Source organism: Chinchilla lanigera, unplaced genomic scaffold, assembly GCF_000276665.1.
Source record: "Chinchilla lanigera isolate Chin_1 unplaced genomic scaffold, ChiLan1.0 scaffold00016, whole genome shotgun sequence".
Classification (NCBI taxonomy): domain Eukaryota; kingdom Metazoa; phylum Chordata; class Mammalia; order Rodentia; family Chinchillidae; genus Chinchilla; species Chinchilla lanigera.
This window is the reverse complement of record NW_004955417.1, coordinates 28,252,145-28,274,800: the sequence shown is the minus strand read 5'-3', so window position 1 is coordinate 28,274,800 and position 22,656 is coordinate 28,252,145. Positions and strand designations below refer to the sequence as shown.

Sequence of the window (22,656 nt, the reverse complement as noted above, 5' to 3'; positions counted from 1 at the left end):
CTTCGGTTCTGTGAAAGAATTCTTTGTTCTTAGTCAGATATAGCCCTCCTTGTTCTGTGCTTATATAATTTTTTTTTTGGCAGGGCTTCTTTCTGCTTTATACCACCACATATTTAACTTCACACGTGACGTTTTGATTAAAATTACTGTGGACATGCATTAGATCATTTAGAACTGTGTTGCCTTTTATGTTGCCATCATAATTGTTTTTTGGATTCAGTTTAATAATCTACATCATTGTTTCAAAAGTATAACTTCTGTGAAAGTATAAATCCTTTTGTGTTGTACCTTTTACATTTATTACCGAATTAGGTGGTCAGTGGACGTAGCTGGCTTTTACTTCTGTTTTAGTTTTGTGATTTATTAAAACCAAAGGCACACTGATTTCCTGTTCCTTGTAGTCACAACTGCTTTTTGTTATAAACTGTCACTCTGTCAGTTGAAAAAAAATCCAGTTTTTCATCCATGGAACAGGAAGTTATCTTTTCTTTTACAGGAAGTTCAGCTCTAATCATAAATACCTTTGCCTACTTTTTTTCCCAGGTTTATAAACCATAAAATCTGAGTTAGAGGGCAGTTTGACAGTATTGTGAAGTGATCGTCTTTCCCGTGTATCCTCATAATAGTGGCCATTTGAACACATCTGATTATTTTTAATGATTGCTTTTTGAACATAGGCATGGTGCATTATTCTAGTTTTAAAACTGGTTCTGTAATTTTCTTTGGGGCGATTGAAATGTCAGTATGGGCATGAAAAAGTCTTAAATATTTCTTAATCAGTTCCATTTTCTAAACTATACAGTGAGATCTTTGCATTTTTAAACCAGGAAACTAATAGCAAGATTTTATTAAGAAATCCAGAGTCTGTTTTTATTCTTTAGTAACTTCTCTTAATTGATAGTGTACATGATAAGAGCCGTATATATTTCGTGTAGCCTTCTGGTGTAGCTTACCCACTAGCATTGGCAAGGTTTACGTCTTTTAATTTCTATTCCAGAGGTCCTGCACACTGGACCCACTGCAGATCAAAGGCCTGAGGGCTGTTTGTCAGAAACCTAATCTCTGCACTATAAAGAAATGCTGTCCAGGAGCAAAGTTGTAATCTTTTTAATGAACATTTGGAAACACTTGAATGTGGGGGTTTCTGGGATTAATGGGAAACTTATAAAAAGTATAAATGTGTATCATCATCATTAAAAATACTTGAGTTTTTATTCATATCTAAAAATAATTCACCAAAGTAGGTTAGTTTTCCTGGCAGATGTTTGCATTCTAAGAACAAACTGTCAGTACTTGTAATGAAGAAAGGTATTAGGGAAGCAGAATGAACAAGGACTAAAGTATCGTTCGTTCTGACATAATACCATATATGTGTTCCTGGAATCTTCGTAGTTTTCAAAAGCACACACTTAAAGAAGGCTTTTATGAGAAACAGTGTCGGCAAAGACCACTTGTAAATACCTAATGTTCTAAGTAGGGCAATAACAAAATACTAACCTGAACACTAGCAGTCGGATACCCACTGACATTAACACCTAGGATCAGCCCATATTCTGCAGCCATATCTGCTCTGGTTTATTCTTCTCCCCTTAAAAACATGTGCCTCTCGCAAAGCCTAAAGTAATCAGAACCAGAAATGTAATTCCAACATATCCATCATCAGTAAGAGGTTTTGCTTTCAAGTAGAGTAATGTTTTCAGATCTCCATCTCCATCTGTACTTACAGCTTCCCGAAATACCTGAGTATAGAAGAAAGCTAAGCCTCTTGTTAAGACAGGACAATACTTCTTGAAGTAAAGGAAGGCATTTCTATAGGGTTGTTTCCTGTTTACTGCGAACGCTCCTGCCTCTGGTCATCTCAAATCGTTAGCATGCTGGGAATAAAGACTATGTTGTATTATACTGGCAAGATTCCTCCATTCGCCAAATACATATAAGCTAATTTTTGCTGAGATTTACTAGACCCAGCTAAAATAATTATATATGAGCAATAGAGAAGGCATGGATAGAATGAATGAATAAAAAAGAGTCAGATTTGATGTACCATAAAGGGAGAATATTGTCAAAATCTAGGAGGGTGAGGTTCAAACCAGTAAAATGACATAAACATGCTGTTTTAAAACAGATTATTTCCTAAGGTTTTTGGAATGTACATCCCAAGCCCTCCCTTACGCTGGCTTCCCCCCTTATCAGATAACAAATCACTTGTAGCCCTTACCCTGGGCTCCTGGTGTCCGCGAGGCTGCCATAGGCCCTGCCCTCTGCTCTGAACCCAGCTCCAGCCCAAGTAACCATCTCAGTTCAGCCTCTGCATTCTGCTGTCCGCCAGACGGAGGCATATCGTGTGGTGCATTTGTTGACCACTGATAAATCCAGCAGTGTGATAAGTCCTTACCAAAATAATGCAGCCCTTACATACCCTGTCCTCTAGGTAGCATTTTAATCCTCATATTTACCCTATTATTAATCCTTAGGTTTCATCAGATTTGTCGCAGTAAACCATTTCCGATTTTTTAAGAAGTCATAAAATAACTAGTATAAACAGACAAAATGAAAATGCAGTACAGGTTAGGTACTAAAGCTAAAGTTAAAAGCTGAGATGAAGTCACTTACAAAGGACTGAAATATTGAAAGAAGTAGACTGGGAAAGGCCAGGTAGGAGATGGGGCACAGAGCGGACAATAGAGCAGGCCTGATTGTCTAAGAGGTTAGGGTTAGTCTCTGGCTTGGAAATTGCCCCTTTGTCACTGTGAGACCCTGCTTTACTCCCTTTCCTCTTCCTGAGTACAGACTGCCTGTGGGGTTCTCCCAATAAATTTCCTTCCTGCTTAACTCCTCTTTCCCTCAGCCAAGTGATGCTTAAACCATTGAAGATTGAGAACACAGAACAAAGGACTTGGGAAACAGACTGTTCCAATCATACTGAATTTCAGGTTGGAGTATCTACTGTTAGAGATTTTTAATCCTGTGACCATAAATCCTAGCTGAAATTATAGGAGTGGATGGGGTCTTGCATCTCGTTTGAAGAGGCAAAGGCTCCTGAGTGGCTCTCGGATACTGCCGTAGCAGCGGCTGGCTAAGCAGGGGACTGTGGTGTTGGAGAACCAGTGTTGGGCCGTCAGGAGGAGGGCCAAGGACGTATCAGCAAAGCCAGGGTAGTAAACTGTCACATGCTCCGGAAAGGTCAAGTATCTTGGAGACCAAGGGCCCACTGGACTTGGTCCTAAGGTCTGTGGGGGCTTTCACCTGCTGGCATGGTTTCTATGGAGACAAGGGAAGAATTAAAGTCTGGCTTCAGTCGGTCAAGAAGAAGTTGCAAAACAAGGTAATGAAAAGCACATTGGTGCATCCTGATGAGCTCTTGGAAGTGGGGCGGAAACCCATCTTGATAGTAGGGAAAGAGGGACCTGACGCGGGGCTGAGGTAGACCTTGCGTTGGTCAGATAGCAAGTCCTATCATAGCATGAGAAGAAAATGAGGCCCAGCAACTTTGAATAGTTTGCAGTGTGGCAAAACCAGTAAGTGGCAGATGAAACAGCATTGAGGACTCCTACTCCACATCTGCCAGCATGTGGAGATGAACGCTTATCCAAACAGGGCAGGAAATGGAATGGTTTCTCTGGCAGCTGAATTTATTCTTTCTTATAGAGGAGAATATGTTTGTGGTGGTATCTGTTTACCTACATAGCCAGTGTATTGCTCTTGCAAAAATGTGCTAACGAAAAAGCCACTGAATCGCCAGATATGATGGCACACGCCTGTAACCCTAGCTACTCGAGAGGCTGAGGCAGGAGGATCACAAGACTAAGCAACTTAGTGAGACCTAATCTCAAAAAAGGATTGGGGATGTAGCTCAGTGCTCCATGAGTTCAACCTCTAGTAATACCAAAAAAGGTACTGGACTACCATAAGAATGATAAATATTACAGTAGATATATATATATACTTAAGTTGATTTAAATATTACATACTGCATACATGTATCAAAGCATTGTATTTATGTATGTAAAAAAAAATATATATATATATATGATGTTTTATGTCTCAAAGAAATTGTTTTTTGAAAAAAACCACAGGAGCAGGAAGCTGAATTTAGCTATGTTACAAATGTGGAAAACCAAATCAATATGTATTCATAAATTCAGTGAGAAACTTTGATGCTGTAGTTTTATTTTTCATTAGCAGGAATCATTAATATTTTCAAATAATGTTAACAAAAGTACATATGGTATTAGAAATGTAAAACAGTGAATCTTAAAATAATCATTCTGACTTACAGTGATATGTCTTGTCCTTGGGCAGCTGTATGGAAATAAAATGTTTGCATCTACATTTTAATGTCATACCAGAATTTACCGTTAGTTTCTGGTATAAGAGCACCACCTATGGGTTTCTCATAGAGTATTTAACAAATTTTTCTTAAAAAGAAAACTAATACAACAAAAACCTAGTAAAATTCTCTCTAGTTTTTTCCTTGTAGGTAATCTATCATTTATGTAAAGGTTAATAATTTTCTGCTTTGTCACAGAATACTCTCACCTAGTTTTTGGGTGTACTTCACAGCTGTTAAGTCAGTTTATAAGTATTTGAGTACTTACATGCCAGTGTGGTATTTTAATCCTAAGTTAAATAGTATTAATTTGAAGTTGTTTTATGCTCTTTAGTGCAGTTGAATTTTTAAAGAAAATGAACACTTGTCCATATTTGGGGGAGTAGTTCCCCATACTGTTTTTGCATGTTTATTTATATCTTCATGAACTTAAAAATCCTTCCCAGAATACTTTGGTAAGAGATAACGAAAAAGAAGACCTTATAAATGACTTAGGGTACCTTATTATTAAGTTATTGTGACAACTCAGAGCAAAATGGAAGCAACTGGCAATTTATTATTAGCAAGCTCTGAAAAAATTATATTTAGAGAAATTTAGTCTTTTTCTAAAACGTTCAGTAAAATTGACATTTTTCTTGTAAGGGAAACGTAATGAAACAACAACCAAAAAAAAGGAAATGATGACGCGTGGGCGGTGCGATGGTCTTAGGGCCCTCGGAACTGTGTGCATGCGCCGTGCTGGGACCCTCCATTTCTCGAGCCCCCAGCGAGACCCCTCACCATGCAGGGCCGGCGCCTGGAGGTGCCGTGAGCTGCCTGTGGTAGCCGGCTTTACGAGCCTGGCCTGAGGTTTGCCCGGGAAGGTGAGGTTGAGTCTGTAGAAGTGAGGGCCAACTTTAAGCAGTGCAGCTATCTCTATTTTGGTCATTCTGGATAAAGTTTTTAAAGTACATAGTATATTTTCAAGTGTAATTGAATTGAACAGACTATATAAATCTGTTACCAAGAAAAAACATTTTTCCAAATTATAACTGTAATAAGCATATTTGACTACCTGCAAATTGGCTTATTTGATTTCTAAACTGATAGCAGGACTCAAAAAGCATGCGCATTCAGGCCACGTGTTACATAAGCAGCTTTGCTGACGCTGAATGTTTGCTTAACAGCTCTTGATAGGCATGTGTGTTAACTGTGATGACAGCCGTCTCTTATCCTATGGAAGATAGGAAAATGCATACTCTGAGTGCTTATGGTTTTTGGGTTCAGCATGTAGTTGTTACTATTATTCTAACGAGCGCCTCGGCACCTCTGGGAGCCGCGTGTGTGCCTGACAGCTGCTGTCCCCGTTTCTAGTCTGTTGCGTCTAATCTACTGTCACATTAAAAGTTGGGTAATTAATTTGTTTAAGTTGTATTTAGAAAGAGGTTTGGTGATTTTTAAATTGTAGTTGAAGGCTTAAATGTTCATCATGTTTGTAGGGCAGTGACTTTATTTTTAATTAAAGGAGAATAAATTGAAAGATCATCAGCTAGATTCTCTATAGATAAAATATTAACTATATTGCAGTGAGATTCAAGATAGTATAAGGAGAATGATCCAGCAAAGTACTGGTATTAGTTTCAATTTATTCTCTATGCATGAAAATTTTCTTCCATGACAATTAGATATCTAATCACATAGTGGTATTTTTGAGCCCTACTGTATTTTAAGAGTTTATTTTTCAGTAATTTAGGAAACATTCATGACCCTGTAATAAAGTTTGGACGCATTAATGGAATAAATGGAAGAACTATTGTACTTCGCAGTAATTTTGGATGTTTTGCTGTTTCTATCCAATCATCTACTAACTTCCTAGTGAAAATTGCAATTATGTTTATTTAAAGTGCTCTGAGAGCAAGGTGATAATCATAAGGCTGTAAACACAATAATTCAATAAATGCTGAACTTTAGGTAATTTATAATGAAGAAATATAAATTTAAAAAGTGGGCTTGAGAAAAGGTAGATGGATCAGTCGTTTTCTCTGGCTAAGTGTAGCAACTGTGATTCTTGAATAATACAACCTGAGAATTTCCTTGCCTGCTCCAAACATGTACTTAATTAGGATAAGGCTCTTTGTCTGAAAGGGAAGAAATGAAAAAGATCACATTGAACTAATAGAAGCTTTCCAAAGTTGTTAATACCACATATTACTACATATGATTTTATGTCTTAGGTGTTTTTTTAAAAGTAAATACTTCCTTACTTAATGATGTGTTCTAAAGCCTAATAATTACCTAGGATTACTTTGGCTGTCTTCCAGCCTGTGGAGAGACTCCAGAACAAATCCGAGCACCAAGCGGGGTAATCACAAGTCCAGGCTGGCCGTCTGAATACCCTGCCAGACTCAACTGCAGCTGGCTCATCAAGGCAAACCCAGGGGAAATCATCACTATAAGGTAACTCTGATACCTTTGTAGTATTGTGATATATATTACAAAATGTAAATTGGATTAAATTTCCAAGTGTCATTACCTAATGCACAGTAATATAAAAAGATTTTTCAGATGATAAAAGTTCTATATCAGTATCATCGTAAGAGTAACATGTTTTGAATACTTTCTAATAATGGTGGAAATATATTTACAGTGAGTCATCTGTATTCTTCTAAGCTACTGTTTAACAAAAGCTACGCATTTGGTACGTAACTCATCAAGGTAAGAGTAAACTTAGGCAGTAGGAGAAAATTCACTAATCCCCTTGGAGATCTAGCCCCTAAATGTGAGTTGAGTCCTTTACCTGCACGTGTTAAAACATGATCACAGATGCATGTCTGCAAAATAATCATACGTTTAAGATTCAAAAATAAATATGATATAAATGTAAAGGGTTAATATTAATTCTTTAAAAATATTAGTCAATACAGAGAAAAACCAGAAAAAGATATTATGGAGAGTCTGATTAATAGACTAGATATTGCGTAAGGAAATGTTACCAAAAATACTACAAAAAAATACCTAAAGTGAGAGAGAAAGTGTGCCTGAACAAAAGAAGTGGATTTGGAGCTAACACGCAAATAAGAACGCATTCCCGTCACACAGACAGCACTCCGCGGTAACATGAGCACTGTGTGGACGTCCTCCCAACTGTTACATTTTCACGGGTGGAAGCCATGGAATTTTAGATTAGAAAAGATCATAGCCTTCGCAGATCATAGCCTCAAATCCTGTTTTACATTTTTTAAAATACTGTAAACTAGCCTACTTTCCTATCTTTTCCATCTTCCCTTTTATATTCTTTAACAGATAGGCGAAGCTGCCTTTCTTAGAAACAACTTGTCCATCTTCCCTTTTATATTCTTTAACAGATAGGTGAAGCTGCCTTTCTTAGAAACAACTTGTATTCCCTCGTCTCATGAAGGCTGGCAAAAGAGCCACACGGTTTGTTTTCCTTTGAGGCTCCTCTGTCCTTGGTGACTTCCTCTGGAATGCTGGAGCATCTTACATGCTCACAGAATAAGATTTCACCAAATATTGGATGTTTAACATAAAATTAGAATTTATAGAGGTGTTTATGTTTTAATCTACAAGTTTAACTTGTAGTTTACCAGCTCAGTTATATGAAGCTTGGAATTTCTTGTCTGCCCAGAAGAATTAGAGGAATACTGTTCTCTTGTTTTGATTATGTGTTGGATTTCAAAGGTAAGAGACACTAAAAATCAAGTATGATACTGATATGCAGAGCAAAATTAGAGGTGAAACCTGCATGTAAAAGGAAATGTCCTAAATTCTTAAAGTTAACGAATTTGAGAAAGTGATTTTAATAACCTTATTATATTAATACCACAACTTTTAAAAATGAGTATGCATAAAGGCAGGGCTTTTGCCTATGACTGCTCTTGTAAAATCTTAAGTAAATGATTTTTAAAATCTCATGCCATAATCAAATGCAGTTCCTTCAGATGCACAAATGAGTTAGTGTTAGAGAATTTAAGTTGAGTTACCTTACTAACAAATCAGAAGTTTATGATTAGCTGGGATAGATGGATGTGTTTAAAGCATTTTGATTAAGAAAACAATCAGCATTCATTCCTAAATTAAAAAAAAATTAAAATCCCCAGTAAAATGGAATTGAGACATGGCTTTATAACATCTGGGTAGAAGAGGAAAACAATTACAGAGCATAAATAAACAATGCTGCAAGCTCTCGGTATGAAAGAGCGGAAATTGTGACATAAAGGCATTTTTCCTTTGTCTCCCTTGCAACCCACCAAGACAACAAAAACTGGCTTATCCAGTGGAGACCTGAGTCGTTGCGTGCTCCTTAAAGTCAAGGACTGGGGTAGCTGTTGTACTGGAGAAAGCAGTCCAAGAGCAGCTTCCAGCAACTACAGCCTGAGCTGCTTGGGGTGGAGGGGCTTCAGGGTGAGAGGACAGCTCCTAGCAAGTACATGGGGCCTGCCACCTGCTGCCCCGTGGCACAGTTGTGAATGCTCTAATTCTGGAATGGACACCAGGTGCCAGGGGCATAGAGCAAAAAAGAAAACTAGAAGCCTTCTCAGAATAAAGCTACCCCCAGAATCCTAGAGTGTGTGAGAGGATTTAATGCTAAGGATGTCATCCAGCAAAATCAGACTGGAGTACAAATTTACTCTAAACACTGTAAGATTTATGTTATCAGCAGGTTCTTCTTAATGTTTTTTGTGCCTGTGATGGGCCTTTGGTAGTCTAGTGAGTCTATGGGTCTTTTCCCACAATGTAGGTTTTTAAATTCATAAAACACAGAATTACAAAATGTCATTATATTAAAATACAGCTAATCACATGTTACAATGTATTAATAATATATGCTTACTAATACTGATAAGAACAGTGACAGTTCTAAAACTACTGTCATTCAGAATGATTTTGAGTATAAATAGTATTTTTAGGTATCTATGAAAACTGAAATGTAATGTGGAAGTATCTGTTTTCTAATAGTGACAAAATGGCAGGTACTCTAAATACTGTTATGGTTTATTGTTTATATATAAAGGAAATGCTAATAATTTCAATCACACATTAATAAAAATAAAGTTACAAATTATTTCTACCCATTTTGAGAATGTGAAAGGAGAATAGAAACTAAATATTCTTCGACCTGGTTAGGGAAAAAGTTTCTGTTGGTATTTGAATTAAAATATCTGAAGATAACTAATTTTGAAAAAAGAGTAACATTCTTAAGTATCAGGTAGAGAAAAGAGGACTTTTAAAAAACTGTACGAATGCAAAAAAACATAGTAAAGGAGGTAAATGAGAACTCAGAGGTTATTAATAAGCACAAATGTATTAACTCAGACCTTCAAAAGACAGATGATCTAAGCAGATTTATTGGTTGGTTGATTTATGTACTCTCACTATATAGAGGACTTAGAGGAAACGAAACTGATATAGAAAATATGAAAATGGGGCAGAGAAAAGATTGACTTTGATGATCCTGATCAAGAACAAACTACCACAGGGGGAGCAGCACCAGCTGCACTGGACCCTAAGGTACAAGTGTTAGTAACAGGTGGGAAAATCTGCCAGAAAAAGACGAGGATAGTGAATTGTGTGTTCCTAAAAACATCGTCTAAAATATATACGAAGCAAAATATGGAGAATTACTTACCAAATTTGACGAATTCACAATGATAATAGATTTTAAACATACCTTTAATGCTTGTATCTATTTCAGCAGGTAGATAAAAGCTTCCACAAACATGTGGAACGTTTAGTTTTTGAAATGATTTCGTTAAAGCACAAAAAAAAATGTAGTACACTTCAAAGACTTTTTATCATTTAAGTTTTGTTTTCATGTACGTCTTTCAGGTTTTGTTTTCTTGCCACAGTAAAATTAAAGGGAAAAAAATACCAAATCCATAATATTTGGAGGCATATTCCTAGATAACTCCTGCATCACAATAGCACTAAATGTTTTTTAACTAATTATAGTTGATAGTGTTACGTATTACAGCCGCTGGAAAACATTAGAAGAGTACTTAGTGAAAAGTTTATAGGTTTAATGTGTGGATTTAAATATTAATAAGATGAAAAACAAATAACCTCAGCATTTAACCTTAATGGTTTAAAAAAAGAATTGCTAGGTAAACTTTAAGGTAGAAAAGGAAGGTACGATCAGAAAAACAGTGATTCAGCAAAATAAAAGCAGATTTTTTTGATAAACCAAAAAAAGTAAAAAGCTTAAGGCAAAAAATGAAGAAAAAAGGTAAAAATAAAAACAAATGTCTATAGTTATAAATGTAATAGAAATTTTAAGTCATAAGAGTATTACAAGTAAGTTTATGTTAACACTTTGTTGTTATACAGTCAGATTAAATAGGTCATTTTCTAGGAAATGTGTATATTACCAAATTTACTTCAAGAAGAATTTTAAAACTGATCAAATCAATAGCCATTAGAGAAATTGAGTCAATATAAAAAAATCTTGTGACAAAAGTTTTAAGTCACTTTGGACCTACTGACTAGGTAAAGAATCCTTAACTTACTGAAGCTTATCGGTAAAGAGGTGTAGGAGGCAGACTGCACGTCCGCGGCCCCAGGGCAGGAGCAGTGCCTTCGCCGCACGTGCTGGGAGCCCGTCAGTGATGCAGCGCAGTGGGCAGAAATCAGCAGAAGGCAAACACGAGCTGGAAGAGCCAGAACTCTCCTTATTTGCCAGTAATAAGTTTGTTTCCATAGAAATCCCAAGCAAATTTAAAGACTACAGACATGAAAAGTCTTTGAGTAATATGAAAGTACTATATACAGTAGTGAATTGTACTCTCAAAATAGAATGAATAACTTCTGAGAAAATTTAAATGGTCAGAATTTACAAACATGTAAGAAAAGCCAATTAAACCAAAAAACATGAAGAAATAGAAAATCTCAACCCTACGTCTGTATTCCACAGACTTACAGGGAAAAGTATGTCAGCAGGGCTTTATTACATAAGCTGTTATAAAGCATTTTTTTAAAAACCAGAAAATTAATTCCACTTATGAATATATTAAAAAATCCTAAAAGATATTAGCAAACCAGTCAAGGGTCCATGAACACATAGTTTTAGTTATTTCTTGTTCTGGACGATGTTCCTGCCTGTATGAATCTCAGTTGGACATTTTAGTGAACTAAAATTATCTTAAGGTATTCCCTAGCTTGACTTGAACTAGCCCTCCACTAACAGCAGTTACCAGTTCTGGATAAAATACATAAAAACAACTGTGGAAAGGCACTTGAAGAGTGCTTAAATGTTGGCAGAAACAAGAGGATTTCATACTTGAAAGAAGAAACCACACTGAATGAGACAGGTTTATTTTCTACCAACTCCCTGAAAACTCTCATCAGTCTGAAAAAACTAGCATGATCAGAACTCAGGGAATCATCCCAATGTAAAGTGCTTCGCTTCTTTGTAATACTGAACTTTTCCGCAGCTGAGATCTCCTCTACTCCAGCTTTTTGGCTGCTTTCTTTCTAGCCAAACTGAAAACTTTAAAAATGAGCTTTTTGCTTCTGTTTCTCCCCATGTATCTGGCTAAAAGCACAGCAGTAACTATGCCACAGCATAAATGTTGACAGCTTTGAAATTTCCGCCCAGATTAACTATCACTGTCCTTAATCTCAGTCTCCCACAGTCTCAGGACATGAGCAAATTGTAGACACATTTTCTACCAGAGCATAACATACATGGCCCATAGTGTCACTACCAATGGAGTCCTTATTCCCAGCTGAAACCGCCTGAGCTTGGTCTTTACCCAGCTGCATTTTATCAACTTTCTGACCTTCTGAGTTCTGACAGAATCTCCCATCAAGTTCAGTTTATAACATCCTAGGGCTACTTGTCCAGGCGCTTTCTCCACACCTTCCCAAACTCCTCCTTCAAATCAGTTCCAAAGGCTTCTGAGCCACATGGTCAGAAGGGTGATGTCATAGCAGTGACCCTGCTCCTGGTACCAAAGTCTATCTTAGACACTTTTCTCATTGCTGGGCAGTGTACCTGACGTCCACAACTTAAAGGAGAAAAGGTGTACATATTTTGTCTCATAGTTTATAGAGGGTTCAGTACATAGTTAGCTGGTTCCAAGGCAGGATGGCCTGGCAGAGTAGACTGGCAGAGGAAAGCTGCTAATGGCGTGGAGGACAGGTAGCAGAGAGAGAAGAGAGGGAAGAGGGAGATGGCCCCTTCCAGGCCATGCCCAAGTGACCACTTCCTCCCAGATCACATTCAGCTATCTGCTGAATCCTCCCAACGTCACATTCAGCTGTTTGCTGAATCCACAGCAGGAGTGATTTGGGGTTTGAATCCTGTTAGTCCATCCTAGGTGAAACAGTTCGGAGTTTGAAACTTGCTGATTTCGAGGGCCTTCATAAATACCTTGAGGTCTTTATTGAAGCCCTACAAGTGTCTTACTTTTCAAGGAAATGCAATGTTCTAAAACTAAGAATTTACCCAAGACATAAGAGCAAAGCAGGAACTAACCTATTCCAACAAAATGTTAGATTTAAGTGATCAGACAGTGATGTGTGTGACAAAACAAGAATGAGTACTGTATCCTCTACATTCTAAATAAATGAAGGAGGAAAAAGGGAGAATCTTGGGCCCCTAATTGAGAACACACAACAGTCAATTCAAAATAAATCCTAGGTGTAATGTAAAAGCTAAAACTAAGAAAATATTTTAATACTTTTGGGATCTTAAGACACTAAAAATGTTAAATATAAAGGAAAAGATAATAAATTAGATTTTACCAAAACCAGAACTTAAAACCTCTGCTTATTTTTTTAAAACCTCTGCTTATTAAAAGATTCCATTAAGAAAATGAAAAGACAAACCACAGACTAGAAAAATGTATTAGCAATACAAATATCTAACACAAAGGTTTGAGTCCAGATTATAAGAATAATTTTTGTGGGCTGGGGATATAGCTCATGGTACAGTGCCTGCCTGGCAAGCACAAGGTCTTGAGTTCAATTCCTAGTACCAGAAAAAGAATAATTCTTGTTCCTCAAGAAAACACACCTATTTCTTTAATGGGCAAAAGATGTAGATGCTTAGAAGATAGGATGGCCCCTAAAATCAGGAAAAGCTCTTCACTGTAAGTTGTCTTCAGGGAAGTACACGTGGAACCACACTGAGAGATGCCACTGCACGCCCACGAATGACCAACCTGAGAAGCACTGAATGCGCCAGGTGTTGGGGGAAATGTGCGGTGGAAGTGGACACGTGCCTTTCTAACAGCCAAACAGAGGTTGGCTTTGTAACATGCAGTCCTTAAATAAGGCAAACACCTAGTGGATGGAGGGATGTAACAAAGCTGTTCGTGGGAAGAGAACAGAAATAGCCAGTAAATGTGGGGGAAAGTATTTCAATGTTAGTAAATTAGGAAATGCAAAATAGAGTAATAATCTATTTTGTTCACATAATTGACAACATAATTTTTAAAAATCAAAGTTTCATTTTCCCAGAGGGATGGAATATATGGTAATCTGATACTCGTTGGTGGAGTTGTGAGTTAGTGTAAACATTTTCTATCAGTGTCTATCAAATTTAAAGAGGAATCATATCTTTTGACCTAGGACTACTACTTCTAGGAAACTATTGTAGAGAAATACTTGCTCATGTGTATAAGAGATGCACAGACGTACATGGATTCTTAAAACAGTGTTCATAGTAGTGAAAAACTACAAATTGTCAGCCTTTATTAGAGTTATCAGGATATTTAAAAAGCAAGTTTCCTGATGTCCTTGGATATTTAACTTCACTGTAACTTACTCGAAGGTGAAGGCAGCGAGATGAAGTCAGATCTTCACTTGTTAGTGAGACATGTTTAGATGTTGGAAAAATACTTCGGTTTCTCTTATTTTCCTAAGCAATAGCTGATTTTCTGTGTGTTCTAATATTTGGCTTTTGCCCTTTTATCATGACCATGTTTTATGAACTTACAAAATCATGTTTGATTATAAAATGTTCTATGTAAAATGTTTTACCACAGATTTTACAGCAAAAAAAGTTTTTATTTGGTTGTTTTAATTTTTGTATTTTGTCCAGATTTATGCTGTTTGCTCTCTAGAAAATGTAATTGATGTATAAGTGTTCCATTAAGCAAGCAGACGAACCAGTCTAATCTAAAGAGAATGCCGACTTTGTGTATACTTCATTCATCAGATTAAAGAGTAGCCTTTAAGTTTCAAACACAGAACAGTTCAGGGTGTTCTGAATTAGAAGTGGGTTTTCCTAGGGAAAAAGAAAAAAGTGCTAACTATCACCTGCTTTTTAGCATTTTGAAGTCTGGTTTTCCAGAACTACTCTGGAATCTGGGGAGAAAATAATAGATATTAGGGCATAGACATCATAATACTACTTCTGATGGTGGGGCCATATGCCTAGAAAGCCAAGAAGAACTAGTAAATGTATGGAGGTTTATAATGTTGTTAGATGTAGTATGTTACTAAGAATTTTTCTGATTGTTCTTGCTTTAGTTTTCAGGATTTTGATATTCAGGGATCCAGAAGATGCAGTTTGGACTGGTTGACAATAGAAACGTCCAAGAACATAGAGAGTTACAGAGCGTGTGGCTCCACAGTCCCGCCCCCGTACATCTCCTCACAAGACCATGTGTGGGTCAGGTTCCACTCAGACGGCAGCGTCTCGAGAAAGGGCTTCCGACTGGCCTATTTTTCAGGTGTGTTTTTCAAAAGATGAAAGCTTTGGAAGCAAACCCTGCTTGCTCGCACTTCAGTCACTTCAGGGCTAGTCATCCGAACGGTGTCCACTTTGGGGAGGAGGCCCTGTGACGGCGAGGCTGGAGATGAAAAGCTCGACCCAGGCGCCATAGAGCGGGGTCCCAGAGCTGCGCTGCATAGCCCAGACGAATGACTAGTGCCGCAGAGGAGGGTCGGGTTTCTGGTAGAATACAGGTTCCGCTTCCTCCAGTGCTTGTCCAGGGCACGAGAGTTCCCAGAATGTATTTCTTGATGTGAATTATCATTGTTTTTTTATACCTTCAAAGAAAAGACATGAAAGAATTGACCAGACTCATCTTTAAAGTTTGTCGTCTCAGAAGTCTTACTTTTGCCTTTCTCAAACTGTATCCAAAAAACAGTGAACAGAACACATAAATGCAAATTTCAGAGCATTAGTTATATGTAATTTTTGCTGAAAATTATTTTACATCATCTGAAATGAATTTCCTTTACCAAATATCTGCACTATTTTTCTATTTTCTTAACATAATCTGGAATATTTGCTTCTACTCATTTTTCACTTTTACTAATAAATAACATTGTTAGCAGAAAAGTGAGAATTGGCCCAACATTGTTGATTTGAAGAATGCAACAGTCTGTTGTTCGACTGTCTTTCCCTATCTCATTGTTGAGGATGGTACACTGAGATCCCTGGGATTCTCCAGTCACGTCAGGTTTTTTCTATCATTTGTTTATTTGATGAATAAATTTATATCTTCAGCTTAAGTTATGCAGTATTTTGCAATGGTGTTACAGAACAAAGATTATTAAATGCAAGTATTATATAATTACATGAAACACTAAAAGTTTGACATAGTTTGTAAAACATACTATGGATATGTGGTAAAATATTGTATATGTATATATAAAGATAGAAAAATGGAGAAGAATATGAAAACATTTAAAAAGACGATTGTTTTGAATGAAGTTTTTCATTTAAAAATGTCTATCGTGGCTTTAATAATGTTGCTACAACGTTACTTAGCATTATTAGGTAGCATATCCTGCTGGCTCCTAAGTCTCTCACCATCTTGCTCAGTTCTTCCACACAGTAGCTCTTTGCAAAAATTGAATTACTCTTTCTTGCTTTTAGTTCAAGATGCAAAGAACTCAAGGAGAAAATAATGGACAGTTGATAAATTGCTAGCTAATTAGTGCCAGTACTAATTTGTCATTAGAACTTAACCTGTTTTATAACAAGAGTTTTAAAAACCATTAACACTTGGGCTTCATACTTATTTTAAAAATACCTAGATATTTTTTGAAGACTATTTTTTCTTTCCATGTCCCACATTCTCCCAGGAAAGTCAGAGGAGCCCAGCTGTGCCTGTGATCAGTTTCGCTGTGGTAATGGGAAGTGTATTCCCGAAGCCTGGAAGTGTAATAACATGGACGAGTGTGGAGACAGTTCCGATGAAGAGATCTGTGCCAGAGAAGCGAGCCCTCCAACAGCGGCTTCATTTCAGCCCTGTGCTTACAACCAGTTCCAGTGTCTGTCCCGGTTCACCAAAGTTTACACCTGCCTCCCCGAGTCTTTAAAATGTGATGGGAACATTGACTGCCTTGACCTCGGAGATGAGATCGATTGTGATGTGCCCACTTGTGGACAGTGGTTAAAATACTTCTATGGTACTTTCAATTCCCCCAATTACCCAGACTTCTACCCTCCTGGGAGCAACTGTACCTGGCTGATAGACACTGGGGACCATCGTAAGGTCATCATACGCTTCACCGACTTCAAACTCGACGGCACTGGCTATGGTGACTACGTCAAGATATATGACGGACTGGAGGAGAACCCACACAAGCTTCTGCGTGTGCTGACTGCTTTTGATTCTCACGCACCTCTTACAGTTGTGTCTTCCTCTGGACAAATACGGGTCCATTTTTGTGCGGATAAAGTGAACGCCGCCAGGGGGTTCAATGCCACTTACCAAGTTGATGGCTTCTGTCTGCCCTGGGAAATACCTTGTGGCGGGAACTGGGGCTGCTACACTGAGCAGCAGCGCTGTGATGGGTACTGGCACTGCCCCAACGGGAGAGACGAAGTCAACTGTACCGTGTGCCAGAGAGAGGAATTTCCATGTTCCCGAAATGGTGTCTGTTACCCCCGCTCTGACCGCTGCAACTACCAGAATCACTGTCCCAACGGCTCAGATGAAAAAAACTGCTTTTTCTGCCAGCCAGGAAATTTTCACTGTAAAAACAATCGCTGTGTGTTTGAGAGCTGGGTGTGTGACTCTCAGGATGACTGTGGTGACGGCAGTGACGAAGAGAACTGCCCGGTGATCGTGCCCACCAGGGTCATCACCGCAGCCGTCATCGGGAGCCTCATCTGCGGCCTGCTGCTCGTCATCGCCTTGGGGTGCACATGTAAGCTTTACTCCCTGCGGATGTTTGAACGGAGGTCAGTATCAAGAGCTGTGCTGACTTAGAAAAACATGGCCCAAGCGCGTGTGTGCCACAAGTCCTTCATGGCATTAGCAGTATGTTTTGTTCTGTATTAGTTTTAAAATGTATGAATATTACTTATCATTGATAATATTAGTGTGAAAAGCCCACAATTCAAGGCTAAACTCATTACGAACTACAACATAGCGCTATGAGGGTGGGGAAAGCCAGTCCATATTTACCAGCTCGTGTTTTCAGACAAGACTGGCGGGTTCAGGGTGGGCGGTATGGCTGTGGACCAGCTCCTGTTTTCAGATGAACCTTTTTATGGGAATTTGCAAGCTGCAACTTTTAGTTGTAACTTTTAACCTGTGTTGTTATAAATGTTCAGTAATTCCTCATTTTATAGCCTGATACCTTCAAAGCATTCTACAAGTGAAAAGAAAAATGAATAAGCTATAATCTTACAAGCACTTTTCAGCTAGGAGGATGGAAGTGGTGTAGAATAGAATGGAAAAACGTAAGTGCTGTAAAAGCTGTAAAGCAAAGTGCTATAAAAGTCAGAAACACCTGATGTGATGAGGTGGAAGGCTTTCCTTGGAGAGGTGCCGCTTAGAATGTGTGAGCGGAACGCAGGTAGAGACAAGGCACTGGAGACTAAAAAACGCCTGGGAAACTCTAGAAGGGGGCCCATCACACATTGCTCAGAGAGGAAGTACCCAGTCAGTGTGTCTGGACCCCAAGATCCAAAAGCACTGGTAGGTGACGAGAACAGGCCCAAGGTTCCTGCCATGGTGTCCAGTGGTTAAGTGTTCAGAGGTGACCTTTGAGGAGGCGAGTTTTCAGCGCAGTGTAAGAGGAAGCCAACCTGGAAGAAGCAGGCAAAGAGGTCCTCGATGAGGCTGCAGTGGGACAAGGGCCTCCAGGCCCCAGAGGGTACAGTAACAAACGGCATTGCAGTGAGGGCTACAGATGGTGCGGAGGTGCCACTGCCTTCCTAGCCATTGCTGCAGCTTTTCTCCTGCCAAGTGTGAGGTGCCAGAAAACTTTGCCACCTTAACACCAAAAAAGCACAGTGAAGGGTCAGAGTCCTAAGTTCACAATCCAGGTCTTCCAGAAAGAGGATCGGTGATCATTTCACTCTCAGCTGGGAGGAACCATGTTGAACCTGCCGAATGAAGTGTCTGTGAGGCCGTTCGAGTGTCGCCTAAAGTCCAGACACAGCCTAGTGCTTCCCTCCATCCCTGTGCCTTTGACAGGGACTCCGGCCCCTGGAGCCGTCGTCCAGGATGTTGCTAGTGTACAGCTCCTCTGCACAGTAGCCCTTCTGTTCTCAGCGTGCAGACCAAGCTTTCAAAATGTACTAGGGGTCAGGTGGTTGTAATCACTGATAGTAGAAAATTACTGTTTAGACTTGCCTTTTATGAACCCTTTTTATCCTCGTCTGCTCTCAAAGATCATTCGAGACCCAGTTGTCAAGAGTGGAAGCAGAACTGTTAAGAAGAGAAGCTCCCCCGTCTTACGGACAATTGATTGCTCAGGGCTTAATTCCACCAGTGGAAGACTTTCCAGTTTGTTCACCTAGTCAGGTATATCGCAGTTTCTTTTCTTTTTTGTTTTTTATTAGTGCATGTGTGTAGTACATACTGACTGCGGTCATCACGGGGCCGGGGCTGGGGCATGCAGAGCGCACCTTCGTCCCTACTGACTGCGGTCATCATGGGACATCCCTTTCCCGTCTCTCCCGCCCTCCCTCCACCGCTTGGGCCCCCTCTCATTTGCAGAAGCGCTATCCCTGTTTCCTGTCATCTGCCTTTTACTTTGCTGTTTATATTTTTGGTTTCTCATATAAGAGAACCATGTAATATTCAGGCTTGTGTGTCTGATTTATTTCATTTGATGTTATGAGTTCAAGGTGCATCCATTTTCCTACAGGTGACTCAGTCTGTCCTTCCTTATGGCAGAGTAAGGCTCCACTGTGTGTAAATACCACGTTTTCTTTACCCATTCATCTGCTGACGCACATAGAGGCTGCTTCCAAATTTTAGCTGTTACAACTTTCTGCCATGAACATGGGTGTGCATATATTGCTGTAATACGGTACTTTAACTCTTTAGAGGCCATCTGGAAGAGGAATTTCTGGGTTGAGTAGAGTCTTATTTTTAGTGTTTCAGGGAATCTCCATACTGATTTCCATAGTAGCTGTACTAGTTTACATTCCTACCAGTAATGTAGAAGGGTTCCTTTTTTCCCATAACCCCACCAGCACTGATTATTAGTTGATTTCTTGATGATGGCGCTGTTTTCTGGAGTAAGATGGAATCTCATTGTTGTTTTAATTTACATTTCTCCAGTGGCCAGAGAGGTTGAGCTTTTTTTTCATGTATTTATTAGCCATTTGTACTTCCTTTTGATTGGGTCTTTTATTTTGGGGAGTCTAATTTTGTTGAGTTGTTTATATATTCCAGATATTAGTCCTCTGAGGAATAGCTAGCAAAGTTTTTTCTTGTGCTGTCAGTTGTCTCTTCATTCTGTTGATTGTTTGCTTTGCTTGCAAAAATAGCTTTTTAATTTGGTGAGACCCGCCTGCTGGTTCTTGATGCTACGACTTGTGCCGCTGGGGCCCTGTCCGTAGAGAAAGCCCTTGTGCTGTGCCTGTGTCCTGAGGAGGTGACCTGCCGTCCTCCAGCAGAGTGCTTCCGTTCGGGCACTCCCATCTGCGGCCCACTTGGATCTTAGGTTAGCACGTGCTGGGCGGGGCAGGCGTGGAGCACTCGCGCACGTGTGCACGTAAAGAGGCTCTATTTCTGCCAGCGTGTGTGTTTGGCCCTTTTGCCAGAGATCAGAAGGGTGCGTGTGCCGGGGCTTGTTTCCTTCTGCATCTTCTGCTCTGTCGCACTCATCCATGTGTCCATTTTTGTGCCAGTACCATGCTCTTTCTGTCATGTCATGTTCTGTTTTGTTCTGTTTTTGTTTTATGAGACAGGGTCTTGCTACGTAGTTCAGGCTGACTTTGAACTCTCATGTAGCCCAGGATGGCCTCAAACTGTAGGCAACCCTCTTGCCTCAGCCTTCCCAGTGCTCGGATTATAGGCGTGTGCCACTGTGCCCAGCACTGTGCTGTTTTTATCACTGTGCCTTTGAAATGCAACTTGCAGTCTTCAGTTGTGATGCCTCTTCCTTTAACCTTGTTGCCCAGAATTGCTTTTACTCTGCTGGAACTCTTCTGGTCCCATGTGCGTTTAGGATTGCTTTCTCTAGTTCTGTGAGGAATGTTTTTATAGGTATTTGGATTGGGATTGTGTTCAATCTGTATACCAGTTTTGGGAGTATGGCCATTTTGCCAATACTGTTTCTGCCTGTACAGGAGCAGGGGAGAACTTCTCATTTTCTGAAGTCCTCCTTGCTCTCCTTTTTCAGAGTACTGCACTTCTCATTGCAGAGGTCTTTCACTTCCCTGATGGGCTGGTTCCTCAGTATTTCACTTTCTTGGTGCTGTAGTAAGTGCTGTTGTTTCCTAAATATCGCGAGGCTTCGCTGTTAGTGTGCAGGGCCGTGACTGGGTTTTGTGCTGGTCCTGTGCGCTGCTGCGTTTCTAGGGTTTGGTTCATTCTAGGAGTCCTTTGATAGACACTACAATTCCTGATTGTTTCAGCACTGGTTAAAAGTGAAATACCTGTATAGGCCTGTACCAGTACAGGAAGGGCTCTTGACTAAAAGGATTTCTGCAATCAAATCAAGGATAAAATACATGGAGAATTTGAAATTACACTTTTTTATTACATTTCAACAAACACTACCAAAAGTGCATGTTTACTCTTCTGATTTGGCTGTGTGATCCTTGCGCATTTTACTGTCCACGTTAACTTCGAGCACTGAGATCAGAAGTCGCCGTGGCACACTACTTGGACTGACGTGCAGAGATTTACTGAGGAATAGTAAAGTTAACGCGCTGGTAAAACACTACATGGGGAAGTAATCGTTTACAAGTGCAAGGAACCGAAATGAAGTTAACGTTTCTCCCTCACTTCAGGGAAACTGTTCAGGTTGGATTTTGCACGCAGCGTTCAACCCCTTTGCTTGGCGTAGTAATTCATTCTTAGTAATGTTTTAGAATTCTCTAAACTTCTTACTGGGTTTTTTAAAATTCATTTTTCAAATCTTAACAGTGTGCCATGTTTCATTTTTAGATGTAAAGATTTATAAACAGTTAAATTGTAAATTCATCCAGGAACATTTATAAAAATTGTCTTCAGGTAAGAGTTAGAAATTGGTAAATATTGTTTTCTCAGTGACTTTAACTGTTCCAGATGGAATACATTTCACTTTTGGTAAGGGAGATTTCTGGTTAGTCTCTCAGCCCATTTGAGTCTTTTAGGGAATCCTTGGTGAGAAATTATAGTTTCCAAATATTTTTCCAGATGTTATTTTCAGTATAATGATTTATAAACACTGAACTGTAGAAAATAAAACGTAACCCGTAAAGACGGAGGAGGAACTAGATACTGTTGTGTAATGTCATAAACAAGTATTTAATTTTTTTCTGGGCTGTATTACAAATGCATTAATTCCTTCAATTGTGACTGTAATTAAATCCTTAATATTCTTTCATTCAACAAACCCTTGAGACCCAACTCTGAAAGGTAATTCCCACATTTAAACTTAAGAAAGTTCAACCTTGTACATCAAGTCCAACTTGCTGTATGTTTAAAGAGCAGAAAGGACTTGGATTTCAGGCCGGTCACTTCGTGAAATACCGCGATTTGTTGGCCTTCCTCATTCTAGACGCATCGCATGATGATCTTGAGACACAGTAACTGTTACCGGGGACATTACACAGAGCTGAAAGCGGAATATGAGACGAGGCGTCAGGCTCGTACCTGCAGTGCGCCTGACCCGCCGTGCAGACTGGGTGCTAGAGTGGGGTGAGCCTCGAGCAGGGCAGCTGCTTCTCCCTCCGCAGACGCTGGCGGAAGTCGGTGGGAGTTTCAGCCGTGCACACGGCGGCGGGAGGGCTAGCGGTGAGGCACTCCAGCCGGCAGCTGAGCTGTTAGGGTCCGTGCATGACATTCACCCGCGCGGCCGCCTGGCCCGCGCTGAGCGCTCTGCTCTCTCCTAGGCGTCCGTGCTGGAGAACCTGCGGCTGGCCGTGCGCTCCCAGCTGGGCCTCACGTCCCTCCGGCTGCCCGCGGCGGGCC

At 39.6% G+C, this 22,656-nt stretch overlaps 1 protein-coding gene across 1 annotated transcript in view; it reads left to right on the top strand.

Moving 5' to 3' along the window:
* Lrp12 (low density lipoprotein receptor-related protein 12) overlaps nucleotides 1-22,656 on the top strand; it is a gene marked incomplete in the record, with an annotated part of 51,226 nt that overhangs the window by 25,045 nt on the left and 3,525 nt on the right. The window contains 5 exon segments of the mRNA XM_013512743.1: nucleotides 6,631-6,766; nucleotides 14,804-15,006; nucleotides 16,370-17,474; nucleotides 18,915-19,047; nucleotides 22,578-22,656. Of these exon segments, the coding sequence (XP_013368197.1) occupies nucleotides 6,631-6,766; nucleotides 14,804-15,006; nucleotides 16,370-17,474; nucleotides 18,915-19,047; nucleotides 22,578-22,656 (1,656 nt within the window).